At 38.9% G+C, this 23,436-nt stretch overlaps 2 protein-coding genes and 1 long non-coding RNA gene across 3 annotated transcripts in view; 1 reads left to right on the top strand and 2 right to left on the bottom strand.

The window, feature by feature from the left end:
* The window catches only part of LOC115223721 (TPR and ankyrin repeat-containing protein 1), a 75,505-nt gene extending 73,131 nt beyond the window's left edge, over positions 1-2,374 (bottom strand). Inside the window, exon 1 of the mRNA XM_029794402.2 lies at positions 1,795-2,374. Coding sequence (XP_029650262.1) covers positions 1,795-2,104 — 310 coding nt within the window. The 5' untranslated portion in view covers positions 2,105-2,374. The remainder of the gene's footprint in view (positions 1-1,794) is intronic.
* LOC115223722 overlaps positions 2,371-23,436 on the bottom strand; it is a 78,694-nt gene continuing 57,628 nt past the window's right edge. The window contains exons 13-17 of the mRNA XM_036512514.1: positions 23,183-23,405; positions 21,608-21,913; positions 15,495-15,637; positions 14,084-14,108; positions 2,371-2,858 (exon numbers count right to left, since the gene is read on the bottom strand). Coding sequence (XP_036368407.1) covers positions 2,371-2,858; positions 14,084-14,108; positions 15,495-15,637; positions 21,608-21,913; positions 23,183-23,405 — 1,185 coding nt within the window. The remainder of the gene's footprint in view (positions 2,859-14,083; positions 14,109-15,494; positions 15,638-21,607; positions 21,914-23,182; positions 23,406-23,436) is intronic.
* On the top strand, positions 5,948-21,168 carry LOC118767638. The gene is made up of 3 exons (XR_005003554.1): positions 5,948-6,333; positions 13,970-13,981; positions 21,156-21,168. It is a non-coding gene; the product is annotated as an uncharacterized LOC118767638 (long non-coding RNA).

Below are 23,436 nucleotides of genomic sequence, written 5' to 3'. Positions count from 1 at the left end.
TAAAAGCGAACCTGAACAATCACACTTTGCCCTTCCACGAGTTCCTCACGGTTCCTCACGGAAAAACTTTTCGAATATATGGCAGACAAAACAAACAACTATGCTGCTACTCATTCTCAACGTGAATCCGAGCATAGCACCGACTGCTTCCCGACGACTGGCAATGAAATCAAAGTGTTACTTGCGCTGCTTATTCTCATGGGCATCGTAAGAAAACCTACACTCGGTTCGTATTGGAGTAGGAACCCTTAAATGGCAACACCGTTTTTCGCCGACACGATGCCGAGTGATCATTTTTTCGCACTACTGAAAAACCTACACTTTAACTCGGGCGTCAACACCGATGACAGGCTGCACAAACTTCGGCCAATTGTTGACGCAGTCGCAGACAATTTCAAAACTGTCTATATACCTACACAAGATATTTCCACAGACAGAAGTCTCTGGAAATTCAAGGGGCGGTTGTGATTCAGACAGTACAACCCTACAAAATGTGCGCGCTTTGGAGTGAAAGTATAGAAAGTTTGTCAGTCATCCGGTGTCGCATGTGGCTATACTTGGAACTATAAAATATATATTGGCGAGGACAGGGTTGCAGACGTTCTAGCATCAACTAATGTCGTCATGTCATTGAATGACGAACTGTTACACAAAGGGTATAACATTTATATGAATAACTGGTTTTCCAGTCATGACTTGTTTCAGCAGTTGCAGGCCAGGAGAACAAACACCTGTGGGATGATCCGCGCTTTCAGGAGGAACATGGCCCTCGATCTTTGAAAGCCGAAACTTGAGAAAGGAGAATCTGCATACCGTTCGACAGACAGTGGTCTCCTGGTGTTGGTCTGGCAAGACAGAAAGTACATGACCATGCCGAGTACGATGCACTCTGCTGCAATGTCTGAAACTGGCAAACGGAATCGTGCGGGGGACCCCATCATAAAACCCGATGTTGTACAGGATTAAAACAGAACAATGTGTGGGGTGGATAGATCCAATCAGCTGGCTACCAGACACAGATCAGCACAAAGATTCGGAAAATGGTACAAAAAATATTTTTGTACTTTGTGGATATGGCACTCATGAACACACATCTGATCTGGCAAATGCTGGGTGGTGAAGCAACTGGACTCGCATTTCACAAGGCTTTGATAAATGAAATTATTGAAGTTTCCGAGCTGCCCAACTACCAAACACATGGACATCCTCACACCTGACTGACTCCAAACCGGCTTCTGAACCAACAAGGACATTTCCCGCACTTCATACCGCCAACAGAAAAAAAGCAGAATCCGGCAAGGAAATGTGTTGTATGCACCTCACACCACCGTAGGCACAAAACCAAATATCGCTGTTCGGACTGTGATGTGTCCCATTGCATAATACCGTGTTTTGAGTTGTACCACACGCAAGCTATTTTTTTAACTTGAACAGAATAACTCGTGCATATTATATTTTGATAAATAGCTTCACATAGTTCGTTTTCATAAACCGGTAGACATAAATGTACGACGCTATGTTATTGTAATGTCGAATGTAAATAGACGTGAGCTCATTGGCACTTGTGTGTTTGTGTGGGCTCATTAGATAAAAAAAAACCGGAGTAGAGTCTCGCATGCTTCGGCGTCAACGGGTTAAACTTAATAATTATACATTCCCACGTTGTCTTCTGTCATTTTCATCATACATACACACTGACGCATCATAAACACAGAACCACTTTCACATTTCCAAAAGACAATCACTGACTTCATTTACTGAGGCATTTCTAGAAAATTATCTCATCCTACTCACATGTTACTCTTCCTCCGGCTGCAACTGCTCCATCACCAGCTGCTACACTTCTTGCTTCTGTTGCTATTTTCTTGTCAACTTTTTTCCCTTTACCACCTGACCATTTGCCAGTTACCTTCTTAACTGCTGCATGGCGTCTTCTTCTCTTTTTTTGAGTTGTTGCTTTACTGTTGACAGCTGTCGTTGTTGTTGTTACTCCTGTGCTAGATATTGCAGTTGGTTCTTGTATTTCGCCATCTGCTGTCATTGATTCGCCATTGCCATCTGCTGCTGTTGCTATTCCTTTGTTGCTAACTGCTGCTGTTGCCATTCCTTTGTTGCTAACTGCTGCTGTTGCCTTTCCTTTGTTGCTAACTGATGCAGTTGCCTTTCCTTTGTTGCTAACTGATGCAGTTGCCTTTCCTTTGTTGCTAACTGATGCAGTTGCCTTTCCTTTGTTGCTAACTGCTGCTGTTGCTATTCCTTTTTTGCTAACTGCTGCTGTCGCTATTCCTTTGTTGCTAACTGCTGATGCTGCTATTCCTTCTTTGCCAACTGCTGCTGTTGCTATTCCTTTTTTGCTAACTGCTGCTGTTGCTATTCCTTTTTGCTAACTGCTGCTGTCGCTATTCCTTTGTTGCTAACTGCTGATGTTGCTATTCCTTCTTTGCCAACTGCTGCTGTTGCTATTCCTTTTTTGCTAACTGCTGATGTTGCTTTTCTTTTGTTGCTAACTGCTGCTGTTGCCATTCCTTTTTTGCTAACTGCTGCTGTTGCCATTCCTTTTTTGCTAACTGCTGATGTTGCTTTTCTTTTGTTGCTAACTGCTGCTGTTGCCATTCCTTTTTTGCTAACTGCTGCTGTTGCTTTTCCTTTTTTGCTAACTGCTGCTGTTGCTATTCCTTTTTTGCTAACTGCTGCTGTCGCTATTCCTCCTTTGCCAACTGCTGCTGCCGTTCCTGATACCATTCCTGTTATTCCTGCTGATTCTGTCTGCCCTCCTCCATCTCTCACAACAACACCATCACCAATATTAAGATAGACGGGATTTGGAAATTGCATTGAAATTTTCTTCTTGCTGGGGACTGAAATAAAAGAGAGATAAGATATTAACAGCAATACACAGTGATAATGTCATTTGGCCAGAAGTCACCTCTGACCGGGCAGACCTATGCTCTTTTGACATTCTTGGTGTTAATAGCAGTGCGTGTAATCATGGTGAGGGTATTGATGCTAGTAGTAGTAGTAGTAGTAGTGGTGGTTGTAACATAGGCTGGTCTTAGAATAAATAATGCTTATTTTGTATTAATTTCAAAAGTCATTTGGGGACTCACAGTTCAACCTAACCATTTCTAGCATGGATCTCACTGAAGGTTCACTAGGGACCTCTTAATTTGAGAATGCAAAAGATCTGTTAGGGTGGGAATGACAGTTATTGCAATACTGACTCTTTATAATCATCATCATCGTCGTTTAACATCCGTTATCCATGCTAGCATGGGTTGGACGGTTTGACTAGGGATCTGGGAAGCCAGAAGGCTGCACCAGGCTCAAATTTCTAAATCAAAACCTCATACCTGTAATGATTGAGGAGAAAACACCTAAAAATAGCTTGTTTATTCAGATGTTTATAGTATATTTACCAGGTCAATGTGAAAATTGGCAGTTAAGGAGAATAGTTTCTTTTTTGTTATCATAAATAGTTCTTTCAGCTAAAAATGTTGTCCGTGTGTTATGGTTCACTTATTGTGTAGTAAAAACTTCAAACAAGATAATGGGAGAGGAAGATGTTTGTAATAAATGCTGTTAGTAACAGACACGGGAATGTAAACCCCCCCCCCCAAAAAAAAAATTGTCATTTCTTTTGCATTATGAAATTTAGATCCTTTGAGTTGAACCTTTCACAAATCAGATCCCACTCACTCCCAACCTGGATGCACAAACGTTTCAATGAAACAAAGTTCTGAAACAGAAGAATCAATTTTAACAATGAATGTTACAGAAAGTAAATAAACGACAGAGAAAGAGATTAAGTTTTCTCTCTTAGAGAGAACAGAATCATCATCATCATTTAGCATTTGATTTGCATGCTGGCAGAGGTTGGATGGTTAGACAGTATCCTACGGGGCTGTGCTGAGCTCAACTGTTGGCTTCCACATGGTTTCTAGGACTGGATGCTTTTTCTAATGTAAGCCATTTTACACTGACACAAGTAATTTGCAAACCAAGAGCACAAAAATGAAAAAGAAAATCCCTTCAATCGAGTTGGGGGTAAGATTTGAGAGGGGAAAGGTAGCCCTATGTCAGGTGTTGAGAAGCTAAAATATGATAGAGAACCTTTTTTTTAAAACAAATTATAAAGTTTTGTTGTGTCTGGGGAGAGCCATTGCACTGGTTCGATTCCACTCTTTTATTACTGGCTTCCGTGCCAGTGACACATAAAAGGCACCATTCGAGCGTGATCATTACTAGCGTCGCCTTACTGGCCCTCATGCCAGTGGCACATAAAAGGCACCATTCGAGCGTGATCATTACCAGCGTCGCCTTACTGGCCCTCATGCCAGTGGCACATAAAAGGCACCATTCGAGCGTGATCATTACCAGCGTCGCCTTACTGGCCCTCATGCCAGTGGCACATAAAAGGCACCATTCGAGCGTGATCATTACCAGCGTCGCCTTACTGGCCCTCATGCCGGTGATACGTAAAAGCACCCACTACACTCACAGAGTGGTTGGCATTAGGAAGGGCATCCAGCTGTAGAAACTCTGCCAGATCAAGATTGGAGCCTGGTGCAGCCATCTGGTTCACCAGTCCTCAGTCAAAATCGTCCAACCCATGCTAGCATGGAAAGCGGACGTTAAACGATGATGATGATGATGATGAATTGGTTAAATATCTATCCAAGAAACTAATCAATCATTTGTTTAATTTGTTGATTAAACAGTCAGCCATTTGTTTTGCTTTTGTGAAAGTTCTTACATTGGCAACGTTTGCAATGACTTCTCTCTTGGTCCATTATGGAGGCATTGTTAGTCTGTCTGCTTGTTGCTTGTATGTGTGTAGAATATGGTAGGTGTGTGTGATTATTTGCATGTATATGAGTGTGTGACTGTGTGTGCGTGTTACCATGTGTATGTGTTTTCTAGTGTCCATGTGTGTGCACGTGTGCATGCATATGTCTGTGTATATGTGCCTCTCTCTGTGTGTACATATCTTTTATGTTTGTCCCCCCCCCCCACACACACACAAACACATAGCTGATAACCTGATAACCACAGTTGGTTTGTTTTTATTCCAGCAAATTAGCAGTTCAGCAAAAGAGACCAATAGAATAACCACCAGACATAAAGAAAAAGAGTACTGGGTTAGATTTGTTTTGGCTAAAACCCTTCAAGATGGTACTCCAGTATGGCCACTGTGCAATGACTGAAACAAATAAAATAAGGAAAATCAAAGTTGACCAAAATACTAAAGAACAGAACACAACCGAAAGTGGATAATTATTTGCACCAACCAATTCCACTAGGGGTAGAATTCAGTCAAAGATGCATTTACTAATTTGTCCTAAGTAAGGACCAATGTTAAGCTTCCACTTTGGAACTCTTCTGGTGACATCATCACTTAGTTTCCACTCTCTCTCTGCCCATTTCCTTCAGTCTGACATCTCAAATTATTATTTTTCAATATCACCAATTCTCTTAAATAAAACCTTAATTTTCACTTGAAAGTATGCATCCATTTCTTCATTTTGACATTCAGAGCCCAGCTCGGAAAACTCGAAATTCGTTTTAACCCTTTTGATACCAACCCAGCCATAGCCAACCAAAAAAATCTTTTGGTTCAAATGATCAACCCAGCTGTAGCTGGCCAAATGTACCCATTGCTATTTAAATGTGAATTTGAACACAAATCTCATCAGTACATTCATGGAAACACATGATTTCACTTTGTAAATAGTTGAGTTACAGTAACCCACATTGTTTGACAGGATATCTGAACTCAGTGAATTTTGGAAGAATTTTTTCCACAGTTTTTCTACATCAATTTTTTGCAATTTTGAAAATGGATAGGAGTTTCATGCTATCAAGCAGTGATTCCGAATTTGAGGGTTTTTCAATGGAAGATATGGAGATATCAAGAAAAAGAATGAGTGACTTGGTGTTTCAGAATGAATCGGATATTTCTGTATCCAAAACTGAAAGCAGCAATTCTGAAACTGAAGCGGCAGCGAGGACAATTTTATACCAGAATGGAGTAAAGAGTTTTTAAATATTTTTATTAACAATTTTTCTGAAGAGACAGTGTCTACTCATAGTCTTTCTCAGGAAGTGAAACTGTTAGACATTTTTTCTTATCTTTTCCAGTAAGCTTGTTTGAAGCTATCACTGCAGAAACAAACCATTACACAGAATATAAATAAACTGGAAAAAAAGATAATTTATGGTTTCCTACACCATAGAAGAAATACAGGCATTTTTTGCCATAAATACTATTATGGATATAAGACAATTAGCCAGAATTACAAATTACTGGAGCAATCAGGAACCTTTTGGAGGTAAGTTTCTAGTATCATGTCATGAATACGATTTGTGAAACTAAACCAGTATTTACATGTGAGAGACACTAGCAGTACCCCAGTATGTGGAGAACCAAACTTTGATTCCTTATTTAAAATAGGACCCCTCATCAACAGTGTTCAAAATGTATATAAAACACTTTACAACCCTGACATACTTATCCATCGATGAGGGCATGGTGGGGTATAAAGGAAGGGCACGCTTCCAACAGTATATGCCCACAAAGTGGGGGATCAATGTTTGGAAAATTTGCAAAGCAAATACTGGGTACTACTGTGGGTTCAGTGTTTATACTGGGAAAAGAGAATTATGTTAGTCAGCATGGCCTAGGGTACGATGTGTCCGGGAATTTATCACTTTCATACCATAACCAGGGCTGTATATTATTTTTTGACCAATTTTCTTAGTTTGGTCAAACTTACAGTGGATTTAGAAGCCGTGACAACATATACGTATGCTACATTATTGCTAGTAGAAAAGGGCTGCCGTTGGATATAAAAATAGCAAAATTTTAAAAAAGGAGGTGAAATAATGCAAAAGCAGAAAGGAAATCTGCTAGTAACCACGGAGATAAGAGGCAGATAAATTTTCTGTCTATCAGTGCACAATCATGTGTAGATGGAAATGTCTGTGAACGTCGATTATAACAGGTACATGGGAGGTGTGGATCGGCTGAACCAGATGATGAGTTAATATCCGGTTGGTAGACCGGGTAATAAATGGTGGCAATACCTGGTTTGGTATAGTAAACATGACCATTGTAAATGCATTTATATTATATACCAAATCAAGAAGGGTTCGCAAGTGGTACTACCATCTGCAGTTCTGAACAGATGTAGAAATGCAGTTGAGGGCAGGTTATTCCTCCCCAAAAATAACTGCAGGAAGGAAAAGTAAAAGCTGCCAAAGAGATATTCCTCTGAATTCAGCCAATCCCTATAAGTTAGAAAAAATTGGGGGTCAAAACAGGCAGTGCTGTGAATGTCTACAACAACAAAGGAAAACTCCTAGTGGACGGCCAGTTGAAACATCCTTCCAATGTGCATTCTGCAAGGTTGCAGTATGTAGAGGGGGATGTTTTACAAGTCTCGATTATAGAAATATTGTGTGAATATTATTTGTATATATGTATGAAAAGATTGTATAAATATTTTTCAAATTTATTTACTTGTGATTTTAATTTGCCTGTAAGAGGAGTGACAAGTTTTGATTTAATTTCTATTGTAAATCTTTATCATATATGTTCTTGTGTATTCATGGACGTATTTGAGTATATCTCATTTAGTTGATGTATTTAATTTTTTAGTTTTCTTCAAAAATAAATTCCGGTATTTGAGTTGATTTTACCTTTACCTGTTCTTATGTGCATTAAATTCAACTGATATTCTAGTGATGTGCACAATTCTTCTATATTAAAATTTTGTAGCATACCCAATTGAATATTAGCTGATGACTCATTTTCTATGGTGATGCTTAAACGAAATTTTAATATTTTTATATTTTGCTCAGTTTACCTGTATTTACCTGTAATTAGAGTTGCTTTGAGGCAAAAGTTATGCAACAGAATTAAGAACCCTTCAATTGTGTTCCAAAAATCACATTAATATGTTGATAAATAAAAAAAGTTAGTTGTTTAATGAAACTAGTCTAAATTCATGATTATTTTAGAATTTAATTGAAACTCATGAGGGGTGTATTTTGGTCAGAAATACAGTAACGAAAAGGTTAAAGATAATTACTAGACCCACCATGCCTCTACTGATTTCTTCAATATAACCATAGACAGAGCTGACTCAGCCCAGGTTACTGACCTAGTTGCCCAACCTTTCCAGAGGGCTCTACAGGGATGTTGCACTCATTACAGAAACTGAATTATCACAGCCTTCTCTGGAACACACTAAGAAAGACCTACATAAAATTTTGAAAAACTACAACCTGAGTATCTCATTCAAAAATGACACTAAGGTGGCCAATTTCTTAGATGTTACTCTGGACTTGAATACAAATCTATACCACCTTTTCCATAAACCCAATCAATCTTTACAATATATCAATATCCAATCAACTCACCCTAAACTTAACATTAACAGCATAGTCACAGGCATTTCTATCAGAATCTTCAACTTATCTGCTAATTAAGAAATTTTTAACAGTCAAGCCCCAATATCCCCAATACTAAGCTTAAAACAAAAATTACACATCTTTCCCAATACTAACCCTGAATCCATAGACCTTTCTTCCACTCAATATTAACCCATCAATACTTAAAAACCTTATATGCATCACACTCAACAGACCCACTGGCCACCTAAAACCTATAATAGCTATAAGCCTCCCTATTTAGATCCACCCACTATAACCACACTCTCTAAACATTTTAAGGGCAAGAAGCAGGAGATCCTATGGTTTGCATCACCTTCTCCCTCCAAGTTAAATCTCTATCCAAATTTTTCTTTAATATCCTAAAACCACTGCTATCTCCCCCACCCTCTATCTTCTCTAATACCTTTCTACATACCTTAGTAAACTCCCGATACCACTGAACTAGACACCTTACTTCCTTGAAATCATTGCCATTCCTTTTCCCACCATCTAAACCAATAATTCTATAGCTTTCTTGCCTAAAGTTTCACTCAACACAATAGACTACCACATTCTTCTTTTCACCTACCTACTCACCACCTCTACTACACACTAGGCTCTCCTACTCCCTCTACTAGACTCATTAATCTCTCACTCTTCTTGAGCTATCTTTATTCTTCTCACCATTCCCTGTCTTAATACTTCCCAATCTCCACTCTAATACACTTAACTCTCCACAATTAATCATTCCATCTTTTAACTTCTCTGCATTAAGATCAGAAATGTAAGATTTCTACCCTGATGATGGAGGCACCATTGCATCCTGTGTTAAATGCATCCATAAGGCCATATTTTGTGACGGACTAAATCTACCAACATTATTATGAATTGCCAAGTCCCCAGAAACAAATGCTGGACTCATATCTTTCTTCCACCCCATTAATTTTCTCTGTCATCTGTACTATGTGTAAGTTGAACCTATTTATGTAAATATATATATATATATATATTTATACACATAAATTCTTCATCTGAAAGTTTCCAGCTTTTCCTTATCCCCATAATTACATATATATATATATATCAATATAAATGTACAGAAAACATTCCTTCATATGCCAAGGAGGAAAACTACAAGTAGTTGGTAGCTTCTGTAACCTGGGTGAACAAGTCAGTAGCAGGGGTGGATGCTTTGAGGGGGTAGCTAAGAATAGTCTGGGCAAAGTTCAGAGAGCTCCTACTTCTGTTGGTAACAAAGTGAAAGTGTGAAAGTTAGACTTTATGATGCCTGCGTGCGAACAGCTATGCTCTGTTGGATGTATAATGTCAGTGTGCAGACATAACAGAGTGTAAGCACCCTGAGAAAAGTTGGACATAAGAAGCATCAGGTGTGGTGTGCAAGAGAGACGACTGCGCTGGTATGGTCATGTGATGTGTATGGATGAGGACAGCCGTGTGAAGAAGTGTCAAACCCTAAAAGTGGAAGGGGGACATCCAGGAGAACACAGGATGAGGTGGTGAAGCATGACCTTTGAATGTTAGGCCTCACAGGTGTCTAGGACCTTTGGAGATATGCCATGCTTGAGAAGATTCAGCAAGCCAAGTGAGATCACAGACATGTCCAATGCCATTATCGCATAACCGGCCCATTTAAAAGAACCCTTCAATGGTTGGGTGGTATGCTGTGCTTGTGAAGACCTGTTGAACCGAGTGAAATTGTGGTCATGGCCAATGCCCATGCCAGTAGCACGTAAAAAGCACCATTCAATCATGGCTGAAGTCAGTGCTGCTGCCTGATGGGCACCCATGCTGGTGGTACGTAAAAAGTACCATTCAAGATTGACTGATGCCAGTGCTTGCCTGGCTCCCCGTGCCAGGGGCAGGTAAAAAGCAACCACTACACTCTTGCAGCGGTTGGCATTAGGAAACCTTGCCAAATCAAACTGGAGCCTGATGCAATCTCCCGGCTTGCCAGTTCTCAGTTAAACCATCCAACCCATGCCAGAAGGGAAAGCAATCGTTGAAAGACAATGATGAAGCTGACACACACATATATCATCATCATCGTTTAACGTCCGCTTTCCATGCTAGCATGGGTTGGACGGTTTGAATGAGGGGTGGTGAACCAGATGGCTGCACCAGGTTTTAATCTTGATCTGGCAGAGTTCCTACAGCTGGATGCCCTTCCTAATGCCAGCCACTCCAAGAGTGTAGTGGGCACTTTTACATACCACCAGCACAGGGGCCAGTCAGGCAGTACTGGCATCAACCTCGCTCAAATCTTTTACACATGCCACTAGCACAGGTGCCAGTAAGGCGATGCTGGTAACGATCACACTTGAATGGTGTCTTTTACATGCCACTGGCACAGAGGCCTGATAGCCTCTCTGACAACAATCATGCTCGGATGGTGCTCTTAACAGCCTACTAGCATGGGGCTTGAGTGCCAGTAAGGTGATGCTGGTAATGATCACACTCGAAAGGTGCCCTTTTCATGTGCCACTGGCACAGAAGCCGGTTGGCCGTTTTGTCAACGATCACACTTGTATGGTGCTCTTTGCACCACGCTAGCACGGACGCCAGTCATCGAATTTGATTTTGATTTCACTTGCCTCAACAGGTGTTCACAAGCAGAGTTTTAGTGTCCAAAGAAGGAAAAGGTACACATAAGTGGGCTGGTTACGCCCCTGGCATAGGCCACGAGATTATGGTCTCATTTGGCTTGCCGGGTCTTCTCAGACGGCATATTTCCAAAAGTTTCGGTCACTAGTCATTTCCTTCATGAGGCCTAAAGTTCGAAGGTCGTGCTTCACCACTTCATCCCAGGTTTTCCTGGGTCTACCTCTTCCACAGGTTCCCTCAACCACTAGGGTGTGGCACTTTTTCACACAGCTATCTTCATCCATTCTCGCCACATGACTATATTAGCACAGTCATCTCTCTTGCACACCACATCTGATGCTTCTTAGGTCCAACATTTCTCACAAGGTACTTACACTCTGTCGAGTATGAACACTGACATTACACATCCACCGGAGCATACAGGCTTCATTCCTTGTGAGCTTACGCATGTCCTCAGCAGTCACAGCCCATGTTTCACTGCCATGGCTGTTCGTACACATGCGTCATCCAGTCTACCTTTTACTCTGAGCAAGAGGCCCATTGTCACCAGCAGAGGTAAGAGCTCTCTGAACTTTTCCCAGGCTATTCTTATTCTAGCAGCTACACTTTCAGAGCATCCACCCCGGCTGCTGACTTGGTCACCTAGGTAACGGAAGCTATCAACTACTTCTAGTTTTTCTCCCTGGAATGTGGCAGAAGTTGTTCTCTGCATATTTTCAGTGTTTATTGCTCCTGAGCATCTGCCACATACAAAAACCATCTTCCTAGTTAGCCTTCCTTTGATATTGCTGCACCTCTTATGTGCCCATAGCTTACACTTGGTGCATCTTATAGAGTTTCTACCTACACCTTTTCTACAGATCGAGCAGGGCCATCTACCTGAAGGCATTTGTGATTTGTCTACCTTCCTACTGATTACGACTTTGGTTTTAGTTAGGTTAACTCTAAGGCCCTCGATTCTAATCCTTGTTTCCACACCTGAAACTTCTCTAGTTCTGATAGTGACTCAGCAATTAGAGTGATGTCATCAGCATAGAAGAGCTCCCAGGGGCATCGTGTCATGAATTCCTCTGTTATTACCTGGAGAACTATGATAAATGGGAGGGGGCTGAGGACTGAACCTTGGTGGACCCCTACATCTACATGGAATTCTTCAGTGTACTCATTGCCAACCCTCACCTTACTGACCCTCCCTGTACATGGCTTGCACAGCTCCCACTAACCATTCATCGATCCCTATTTTCCTCATTACCACCAATAAGGGATCGGGGTACCCTGTCACAGTCTTTCTCGGTCACGAAAGCCATGTACAGAGGTTTATCTTGACTAATTAGATTCCTTGGAAAAAGTACAGAGGTTTATCTTTGACTAGATTAGATTCCTTGGAAGAAAGCTTTGAATGTAACACAAAACAAAGACGGAAAAATGGACGATTTAACACGAAAATGAATACGATAATACGTAAAAACAATAATGATAATAATAATAACAAAAGCAGGACGTCACAAAAAGGCATCTTTCGACAGGACGAGTAAACTTGAGCTGGCGTGTTAGGAATTGTGCCTTAGGGCAGAGAGAAAAAAAAAATGTGTACATTAAAGACTTGTCACTTCCCGAGCGTTAAGCTAATAATCTGTTTCGAGTTTTCCTCTTTGGTTTATGTGAATTAGTCTATATATGTTTATATATGTACATGTGTATGATTATATATGTATATATGTATCTGTATATATATGTATGTGTATATATATATATAGGTGTGTGGGTAGTATATATGTAGGTGTATATGTAAGTGTATATATATATATATATATGTATATATATATATATATGTATATATATATATATATGTATGTGTATATATATGTATATGTATAATAAAAAGAAAAACAAATCTATGATACCTTCACTCAATCCAGTTCTCTCTCTTTCACATGCATTTATTATCGTCACTTATTCATTTTTTTTTATCTAATTTTGTCACAGATTGGCTGACCAAAATCTCTTGGTTATAGCTCTAGTTAAGAGTTTCAAATGCCCAATTCCATCTCGCTATTATCATGATTTTCCCTGACACCAGTGTTAGACTTTTTGTTATTTCGTGGTGCACCCACTCTCCCACCCCCATCACCTGTACCGGAAGTCCCTATCCTCTGACCTCTATCAGATGTCTCCCATGAACACTTCTAAAGGCTTAACACCCTCCCAGTCTTTACTTACGGTTATCTCCCATGTAAATTACGGATCATATAGCGCACAAAAACGCACCCACTACACTCTCGGAGTGGTTGGCATTAGGAAGGGCATCCAGCTGTAGAAACTCTGCCAGATCAAGATTGGAGTCTGGTGCAGCCATCTGATTTGCCAAGCCTCAGTCAAATCATGCGACCCATGCTAGCATGGAAAGGGGATGTTAAACAATGATGATGATGATGATGACGAATCACTTTCTATTGAAAGAACTGACCAGCTGCGAAGATGTGAACACAGTTTTTTCTTCTTTCTTTCCTTCTCTTTTTCCATTCACAGCCCCCCCCACACACACACACACACAAAAATACATACACACTCTCTCTCACTGGACAATGATGAAAAGAAATCCAGACAATTTTTTTGAAAAACAAGAGAACCCTTGGAGTAGCCAAACCGTCCAACTCATGCCAGCATGGAAAGCGTATGTTAAACAATGATGATGATGATATATACATATACACACATAGATAGATAGATAGATAGATAGATAGATAGATAGATAGATACAGGCATAATGCATGCAGTAACACCTGCATAAATTTATATTCAGTCCCCAGTTGTAACATTTGGAAGGAACACTCTTGGAAAGGGAGGTTGTTTCTGGTGGTTTCAGCAGATTTCCCATTACAATTTCACACTTGAACTTTTAGAGAATTACAAGACATATTCTCCAGTTGCTAAAAGCAATTATCCAAACCATCATTAAAATTTTTGATTTGTGGAAAACTTGCCATCTTCGTTAAGGGTCAAAATACATGTGAAACAGGAATCTTACCTTGCATCAATGCCAAAAGCAGAATCTAAAATGTAAGAAAAATAAATAAATTGGAGCATTATTACAGTCATATACATTTGTGTGCATGTGCGTGTATGTGTGTGTATGTATATATATATATATATATATATTACAGATGAGTGACTGGTTATTCAAAGACATTTATAGATTGTAAATTTATTCTGTCCAGTTACGTATCAGTATAGTGGTCATTTGCAAACTCCAGAGGTGACACTTTAATTTCTCCTTAGCCCTCATGTCACACAGTCGTTAATGTTGATTTCAGTTGGGTCACGCCCTTCCAATTGCTATAGATTCGTAATGCATCTTACAGCTGTGCCTGTCACCTGGATGGTGAGGAACCCTACATTGGGAGTGGTAACGACTAGGGTGGGGTAGCTGACTGCTTATTGTGATCATTTGTCTTGGTTTCCTGTAGCTTTGCTCTCTTTTACAAACCCAGTGAACATATATTTCCTATTTCAAAGAAATTCAGACAATATAGATATAAGACCCAAGTTAAAAAGATTCTCAACAATTCAACTTCTCTGGTTGACATTAGGATGCCCACCCCCAACAGGGGCCTTAACTCTCACATTTTAGAGCTCCATGACCATTTTTCAGGAGCAAAATCTTTTTAACAGGTTTAATAAGACTGGAATTTTGGAATATGCGCATAAAAATCAGTAGTATGGGATACATGTGGCACGATTACAATTTTTTTAGGGTGTGTAAAGAGGGAAATAACCCTCATCTGCAATTTTTATGAAATTTGAAACATAGATATTCCAGTTCATTACAGAAAATATAACAGAAAAGTCTAATTCTTCAAGTGCATGTAACACGGGCAACGCAGGGTATCTCTGCTAGTACATATATATATATATATATATATATATATATATATATATATATATATATACACACACACACACACATTGATAAAGTAGATCATGGTATGATATGCCACAAACTGCGTGATCTCGACATAGCTGGAAAACTTTTAGAGTGGTTACATGACTTTCTGAAAGATAGAAGTCAGGCAGTAGTGGCCAATGGAGCCACCTCAATGAAAACACAAATAGTGAACGGTGTTCCAGAGGACACTGTCTTGGGACCACTCCTTTTCTTAGTGGCTGTACAGATGCAATGGGTGCCATATGTCAGATGATCATATAGTCTGATAGATCACAAAGAAGACTGCACCCCCAGGTCTCCATCGACAACGATCAAGGTGTGTTAAGAGTACATCAACCCATTTTATTTTGTTTCCAGAATCGAAACACGAATGCAAAACATAATGTGTTCCATCAAGACATTCTATATAAAGGGAGAACGATGTGTGTGTGTGTGTGTGTGCAACAATAACTCTGGTTACTGTTGCCAGTAATGTTGCCCAAGAAATACTTACATTCTGTGTTCGCTCATGGAATTCACTATTTCTACAAAATCCAAGTAAATCAAAAGCTGTTCTCATATTATTGTCGATTATATGTAATTCGTTTTTCTTTATTGTTCGGCAGTTTATGATAAGTTCAAGCAAATCAAAATAACCTGCAAAGAAACAAGGACACACATAACATTTGGCATTTAGGTTCAGCTGAGAGATCTCCTAAATTACAGATGGGATTATAATTATTCCTATAATCAGGTATGTCTCTGGGATGATTAAGAAATTTGTGGTTTTCTATTTGATTCAACTTCAAAGAAATTTGGACAAGTATTTTCTACAATTGCTCCAATTTGACCAGTACTTTGTGAGTGGAAACTGAGTGGAGGCCCATTGCATATATGTGCATGTAAAAGCATACACATGTGTGTGTGTGTGTGTGTGTGTGTGTGTGCTGTGATAAAACACTCAGTAAACTCCATAAAATGGTTGACAAAGAGAGACTAATACAGTTCTTTATTTAAGAGATGAAGTATTATTTACATTTGATGGATATTTGTCCTCATCTTGTTTGTTGTTAACACAATGTTTCGGCTGATATACCCGCCAGCCTTCATCAGGTGTCTTGGGGAAATTTTGAACCTGAGTTCTCATTCCTAAGGTATTTTTCAATTCCTAAGGTATTCTATAGATTCAAAGCTATTTTTCATTAACAAAGTGGTAGAAAGGAGAGGATGGTTATCATTTTGAGAACTATTGCTATAAAGGAAGTCAGCTGCCACAGAATTAAACACAATGTGAGAATTTTATAGATATAAATATACTTTCATCATACTATAAGAAATCTAACAGAGAATTAGTTCCAAGCAGGGACAGTTACTTTGTCCATATCCAAAAACATTTAACTTTCATTAGTATAAAATAGAATGGTTTACCTCTGCAAAAATGAATACGTAAGTTGTTATTTAAAGCCAAGCCATCATAGAAAGCAGACGCTAAACGATGATGATGAAGCGAGCCAGAAGTGAACCGAGTCAAGATCAAAAACTTACCAACTATGACCATCTAGTCTTTTCTTTAGAATTACATTATTCCTTTAGTTGTTATAGTGTTAACCAAATTACACCCCTAATGAGTTTCAATTAAGTTCTAAAATAATTGAGAATTTCAACTGGTTCCATAAAACAACTTTTTTTATCAATCAGAATGGCGATTTGCTGAACTTGATGAGACATGTCAAGCTAAGTAAAACTGCTGTCTTCCACACATACAGGATTGTCTTTTACAGGTGGTGGTGCCACATAAAAGGCACGTGTGCCAGTGCTGTGTTAACACACCGATGCTGGTGGCGGATAAAAAGCCCCCAGCACACTCTGCCAAGTGGTTGGCATTAGGAAAGGCACCCAGCCACAAAAACTGTCATAACAGACAGAGTCTGGCCAGCTCCATGTCAAACCATCCAACCGATGCCAGCATGGAGAGAAGATGTGAAATAATGATGATGATAAAGAACATATGTGGTTTTTGGTACACAATTTAACAAAGGATTCTTAACCAAATTTATTTCATAATTTTTGTCACAAAGCAAAACTAATTAGAGATAAATACAAATATAAAATTATTTAAATTTTATCTAAACATCAGTATAGAAAATAGGTTATTTGCTAATATTCAAAGAGTTATAATGACAAAATTTTAACATAAAAGAATTGGGCAAATTACTGGATTGCCTATCAGTCAAACTTAATGCACATAAATCAGGAGGACCATGAAGGCAAAACAAAACGAAACAGGTGTAACAAAGGTAAAATGAAATGAAATACTGGAATTTTGTCATTGAAGAAAACTGGGGAACGAAACAGATGCCATCAACTAAATGAAATAAACTCACAAGCATACATAAATACACAGACAGACATATAATAATGATTCACAATACAAATTAATCAAAATTTCTCACACAACCTACAGGCAAATAAAAAATAAAACTGAGGTAAATATGAACACAAATATTTATAAATCAAATTTACACACACACACACACACACACACACACACACACACACACAATTCCTAAAAATGCTCAGATTTCAAACTTTCTTCCAAGCATGTGAGAAATCTCAAACTATTTCTTTTTCTCCTCTTTGCTTATGTTCTGAATAACAATTCATTTCTAAAGTAATCACTTCAAAGGAAAATGTAAAAGAAATAATTTAATGGTTTCAATTACTTGGAAAGACTTTGGCTAGATCTAATATTTTACTAAAAATAACTAGGGAAAATAGCTTTTAAATTCTTACTATATTCAAGTACAATATTTTTTTATTGGTATAGGAAATTTTGTTAGAATTGAGAGGCAATGAGAAAAGACCGAGATCTCTAGAGATATGCTGTGACTGCAAAGACCCGACAAATAATGTGAGTTCATGGCTGCTTCCTGCACCAGTTTCGCATAGCCTCAGCCCATCCAAAGTTCCTTGGATTGCAGAACGACCTGCTGTGCTGACCTTGGATTGTAGGGTGACCTGCTGTGCTTGAGGAGACCTATTGAGTCAAGTACATCAACATCAAAATAAATATCAAATGGACATCCGAACGTGGCCGATGCCAGTGCCGCCTTGATTGGCTTTCATACCAGTGGCACATAAAAAGCACCAACCAATCGAGGCCGCTGCCAGCCTCCCCTGGCACCTGTGCCAGTGGCACGTTAAAAGCACCCACTACACTCACGGAGTGGTTGGCGTTAGGAAGGGCATCCAGCTGTAGAAACACTGCTAGATCAGACTGGAGGCTGGTGCAGCCTCCTGGCTTCCCAGACCCCGGTCGAACCGTCCAATCCGTGCTAGCACAGAAAACGGACATTAAACGATGATGATGATGTTTCAATTTTGTAAATAGAAATACCTGATTCATAATCACACATGTGGCTTTTATGTTTGCCATGCATTTTGCTACATTTTGCTACATTTTTCTATGTCTTCTTTCAAAAATACTTTGAATTGAAACTCACTGCTTGGCAACATGAAACTGGTATTCAGTTTGCATCTATAGTGAAGCATTTCAGAAAATCAAATTGGTAGAATGGGGAAAAAACTTCAAAAACTTTGCATTGCTCAAATATTGTGTAAAATAATGCCAGACAATGTAACTCAATTCTTTATATAATGAAACCACATATCTTCATGAATGTATTAACAAGATTTGCACTGAAATTTTCATTTAAATATGAGTAGGTTATTTCAAGCATCTTTGAGCGAATTGGTAACATTCACCAATAAAATTCACAGCCAGCTATAGCCAAAAAGAATTAAGACAGGACAAGATTTAAGAGAGATTTAGCAACTATGTCTAACAGGTTTAGTAACTGTAAAGTTCCCAGCCTAGTTATGTTTAATAAAAAATAACTTATTTACTTATGTTTCAACATCATCTCTTTCGAAACAGTCACCAACCCCAGGTTTTGGAATCCAGCCTGGAAGTTATTTTCCTTAAGTGAGTTGAAGACTTTTTGTAATTTGTTCAAGATCTTGACAATGTTGTTAAAACAGCAACCTATAAGTTTCATTTTCATCTTGGGGAAGAGTTGGGAGTCTGCAGTTGCTAAATCTGGCAAACAGGGCAGATGTGACACCAAGTTGTTTTTGCCAAGAAACTCACGAATGAGGAGAGACAAGGTGCATTGCCACTGTGAAGAATCTAATTCTTCACACTCTATCAACCCGGATGTCCTCCCTTAAACCCTTCAAAATGTTGCAATAGAACTCTCAATGATCTGACACTGAGGAGAATTTCTGGATGGACAATACCACATTTCCCAAGATGATGCCCTTTGCAGCTGTCTTCCAGACCACTCATCATCTTCCAGGGATGTTCTTCCACTTTTGAAGCACCCATGCCACTTGGAACAATGTGTATGACCCACTGCCTCAATGCCATAAGCTTGTCAAAGAAGGCTCAATGTCTCTGTAGCAGACTTCTTGAGTTTAATGCAAAATTTCACATTGGTTCTTTGTTTCAACTTCTTGTCTATGACAAAATCACAGACTACAACATGCAAATGATCACAAAAACACAAATTTCACAACTTGCAAAGTAAACACAGCAAAGTCATTTATTGCATTGCCACATGAAGCTCAGTGCTAGATTTCATCACACACACAACCATGTGCTGCCCTCTTTTGGTGCTCTACAGAACTAGTCCAGAAACTTTTTGATACCATATCATATCCTCGTTGACTTGAGTGTTTAACAATGTTTTTAAGTTAGTCCAGACCATTCCATTTTTTTCCTAACTGAGGGGAGGGACCCTCTTGGGAGTGTGTATTAACAAAAGTGTAAGGTCTGACATTTCTCTAAATTCTGGTACCAGTCAGCTTCAGACTACAGAGTACATTTTAGTTTAAAAGAATTGACTCAAATGTGAAAAACAGAATGTCACTGGTACGATTGCTCTTTACATGTCACCAGCACAGGCGCACAGTTCACATGTAATTGGCACTGGTCACAACTACAATTTCACTAAACTGCCAAAGGTCTCAATCACTTGTCATTGCCTCCTATTCACACAACATCCCAAGATCATATTTCACCACCACATCCCATGTCTTCCTAAGGTGACCTCTTCCACAGGTTCCCCCAACAGTTAGAAATTGACACTTTTTTTACACAGTTGTCCTTGTCCATATACATCACATGACCATACCAGCAAAGTTGTTTCTTTTGCACCATACATCGGATGCCTCTTTTACCCAATTTTTTTCTGAAGACATTTAAACCCTGTCGTATGTGCACACTGACATTGCACACCCAGCACAGCACGTATTAGCTTCATTTCTGTCAAGCCTTTGCATCTCTTCCAAAGTCACATCCCATGTTTCAATTCTTCCTTTCTAGTTCTCCCTGGCTAAGTATACCTGCTGCCTAGCATTCCTTCCAGCTACCTGAAATAGTATTTGGCTACCACAACCCTGCCAGTCCTTCCAGGTCTGTTTCTTTGCTCTAATGGCCCTGCCAACTACACTGCTCCACCATGTCACTCTAGGTCTAGTTGGGACTCAGCACCAACCACTAATATGGTCCGTGGCTCTGTGCCGGTGACACATAGAAGGTATCCATTAAAGACATTCATTCTAGTGACACGTGAAAGATAGCCAGTACATTCTATGAAATGGTCAGTGTCAGGAAGGACATTCAGTCATAGAAACCAAACGGAAACAGACAGGAGCCTGATGCAGCTCTCCAGCTTACCAGTTCCAGTTGAACCATCTAACTAATACCAACATGGAAAATGGATGTCAAATGCTGTTGATGATGTGTCAAGGGAGGAATATATAAGATGCTTATATCAGTGACTCTGAGGCAAACAATTTGTGAAGTGAAATTATAGAGTGCCAAGTTCAAAGTTGGTTACTTGTGTCTGTGAGAAACGCAGAGTTTTGCCTGCCTCTAGTTATTATTGATAGCAGATACCCAAAATGCAGAATTGTTAACATGGACAACTGGATGTAAAAGAATTATTAAAAAGAAAACAAAAATGTGAACCTTCCATTAAATAATTCCTTTCCTGACCAACCAGCCTTAAGCAATTCACACCACTTTTTGTAACTAAAGTTCTCTCCACAACCCTTTCACCTTCAGCACAATGACCTCATTCATACAGAATTCAAACCAGTTTCCTACCAGGTATCATGAACAAAGATCTTGAAATTATCCCATAATAGAGTCTCAGAACAACTAAGGATTTTGCATCAGGGCTCAAAAAGTTTGCAAGTTCAAAAAAAATCAAACCTTCACTGCTATTTCACTACTGCTTGTGCATAAATCACAGTTAAAGCTCTACAAAAGCTAAGCTTTACAATTTGAAATGGCCTTCCATTGTTGCTGCCCCTAAACTCTGTAGATTAAACTGTAGGATTTCTATTCAATAAAAGGAATTACTTCAGTTGGAATATTATTGAATGTTAAACGGTTAGCAAATTTTTTTTTTTACTTCATCCAAGTTTTAATGTAAATTACAGCTAAGTCTTGTAAGGTCAAAACATTGTTTTCTTTTCCTGTTAGAAAATAGAGAAAATATTGCTAAGTTAAAGTGTCAATCAGATCAACAAAAAAAGTGTAAATTAAATTGCACATACCATAATACAAGGACAGTTTTACACATGAGTGTAAGTAGGTATCACCATCATGGAGTGCAAGTTTTCTCAAGTCAAAATTGTGCTTCACAAACAGTACAATGAGTTTTTGCATAACATCCATTTTGAATACTGAAGTATCAAGCTGCCTCAGGTGAAATGTTTTCAAAAAATCTTTAGCATGATATGGCCAATACGTGTAAAAAGTATTAAAGGCAAATGCACCGAGCAAATCTTCCCCTCTTTTCACAGCTTCATTTCCAATGTTGAATAAGAGAGGCAAACATTGTAAAATGAAGCTTTCAAGTCCTGCAGAAAATGAATGCAAATAATTTAAAGCAACATTAAACACATCAATCAGAAAACACACACACACACACGCATGCATACACACACACATATATATACAAACGCATATTTTAGTTTAGTCTTTTACACCTAGCAACCATCTTTAGCTTCTAACTTAAAATACCAATTTTATATGTACCACTGTCTGATTACAGAAACTCATTCATTTAGCTATCCTCATAATGATCAAGACAGATTGACTGTTAAGTCAAATTTAGTATCAATTATTATAACATATCATCATCATCATCATCGTTGAATGATGACCACCTTTAACTACTGAACAGTCTGAAGCCTCTACCAATTGAGGTCTAAATATGAGATAGTTTGGCTCAGCTGTTTTGTCCCTGCTCATCTGGTATGGTTCATTCAATGCTGATTTTATTTCAAATCAAATGCTTTGTCCCCAAGACCTTTTGATGTCTTGTTATCTCACAGTTAATAAACTACTTGACTACAAAACTTTATTTAAATTATGTATATGATGTTAGTAAAGATGTATATGTTGATAGTTTTCAATTAATAAACTGTAATCTCTCCCTCCCTCTCTATCTATCAGTCTGTAGTTATTTGGTGACCTTGCCAGTGCTGGTACCAAATAAAAAGCACTCAGTCCACTCTGCTGGGTGGTTGGTATTAGGAAAGGCATCCAGCCATAAAAACCAAGCCAAAACAGACACAAAAGTCTGGTACAGTCTTTTGCCTGGCCAGCTCCTGTTAAACTGTCCAACCCATGCCAGCATGAAAAGCAGACGTTAAATGTTGATAAAGAGAGAGAGAGAGAGAGGTAGTGATGTAAATAAACATAATTAGGTTTGATACATCATCATCATCATCATTTAGCATCCATTTTCCATGCAGTATGGGTTAGACAGTTTCACTGGAACTGGTAAACCAGAGAGTTGTACCAAACTCGTCTGATTTTAGCCTGATTTCTGCAGCTGGGTACCCTTCCTAACACTAACCATTCCAAGGGCATAGTGAGTGCCTTTTACATATCGTGGCAGGAGTTCCTTTTATGTGCCACTGGCATGGGTGCCACACATGCACGCATGCATGCGCACACGTGTGTGAAGCCTAATTGTGTTTATCTGTATCACTACCTCCGTATCAGCTTGTCTTGGATTCCCCTCATAGCCACTCTTGACACTGTGGGCCAAGTCCTCAATGAAAAACTCAGAGTTAAGTTCATAGTAATTGAAAAAAATGAAAAAACAAAATTCCACTTACCTTTACACACATCATAAATGTCAGGTTTAGTTTTATAACAAGGAAATGAAGTCATATGCAAGCCTTCAACAGTTATTTTTATGGTTTCATACAGAATTGGTTTCATATAATTCTCATTGGACATAAAGTCAGGAGGAATAAATTCGTAAGCCTTTTCACAATATTTCAAAGCCATTTTGTAATTGCCCTTTCTATAATAGACATCTGATACCAAGAGGACGTCCTTAGAAATAAAATATAGGAATGTTAAAAAG

This window comes from Octopus sinensis, linkage group LG23 (assembly GCF_006345805.1).
Source record: "Octopus sinensis linkage group LG23, ASM634580v1, whole genome shotgun sequence".
NCBI lineage: Eukaryota > Metazoa > Mollusca > Cephalopoda > Octopoda > Octopodidae > Octopus > Octopus sinensis.
This window is presented reverse-complemented; position numbering and strand designations above follow the sequence as displayed.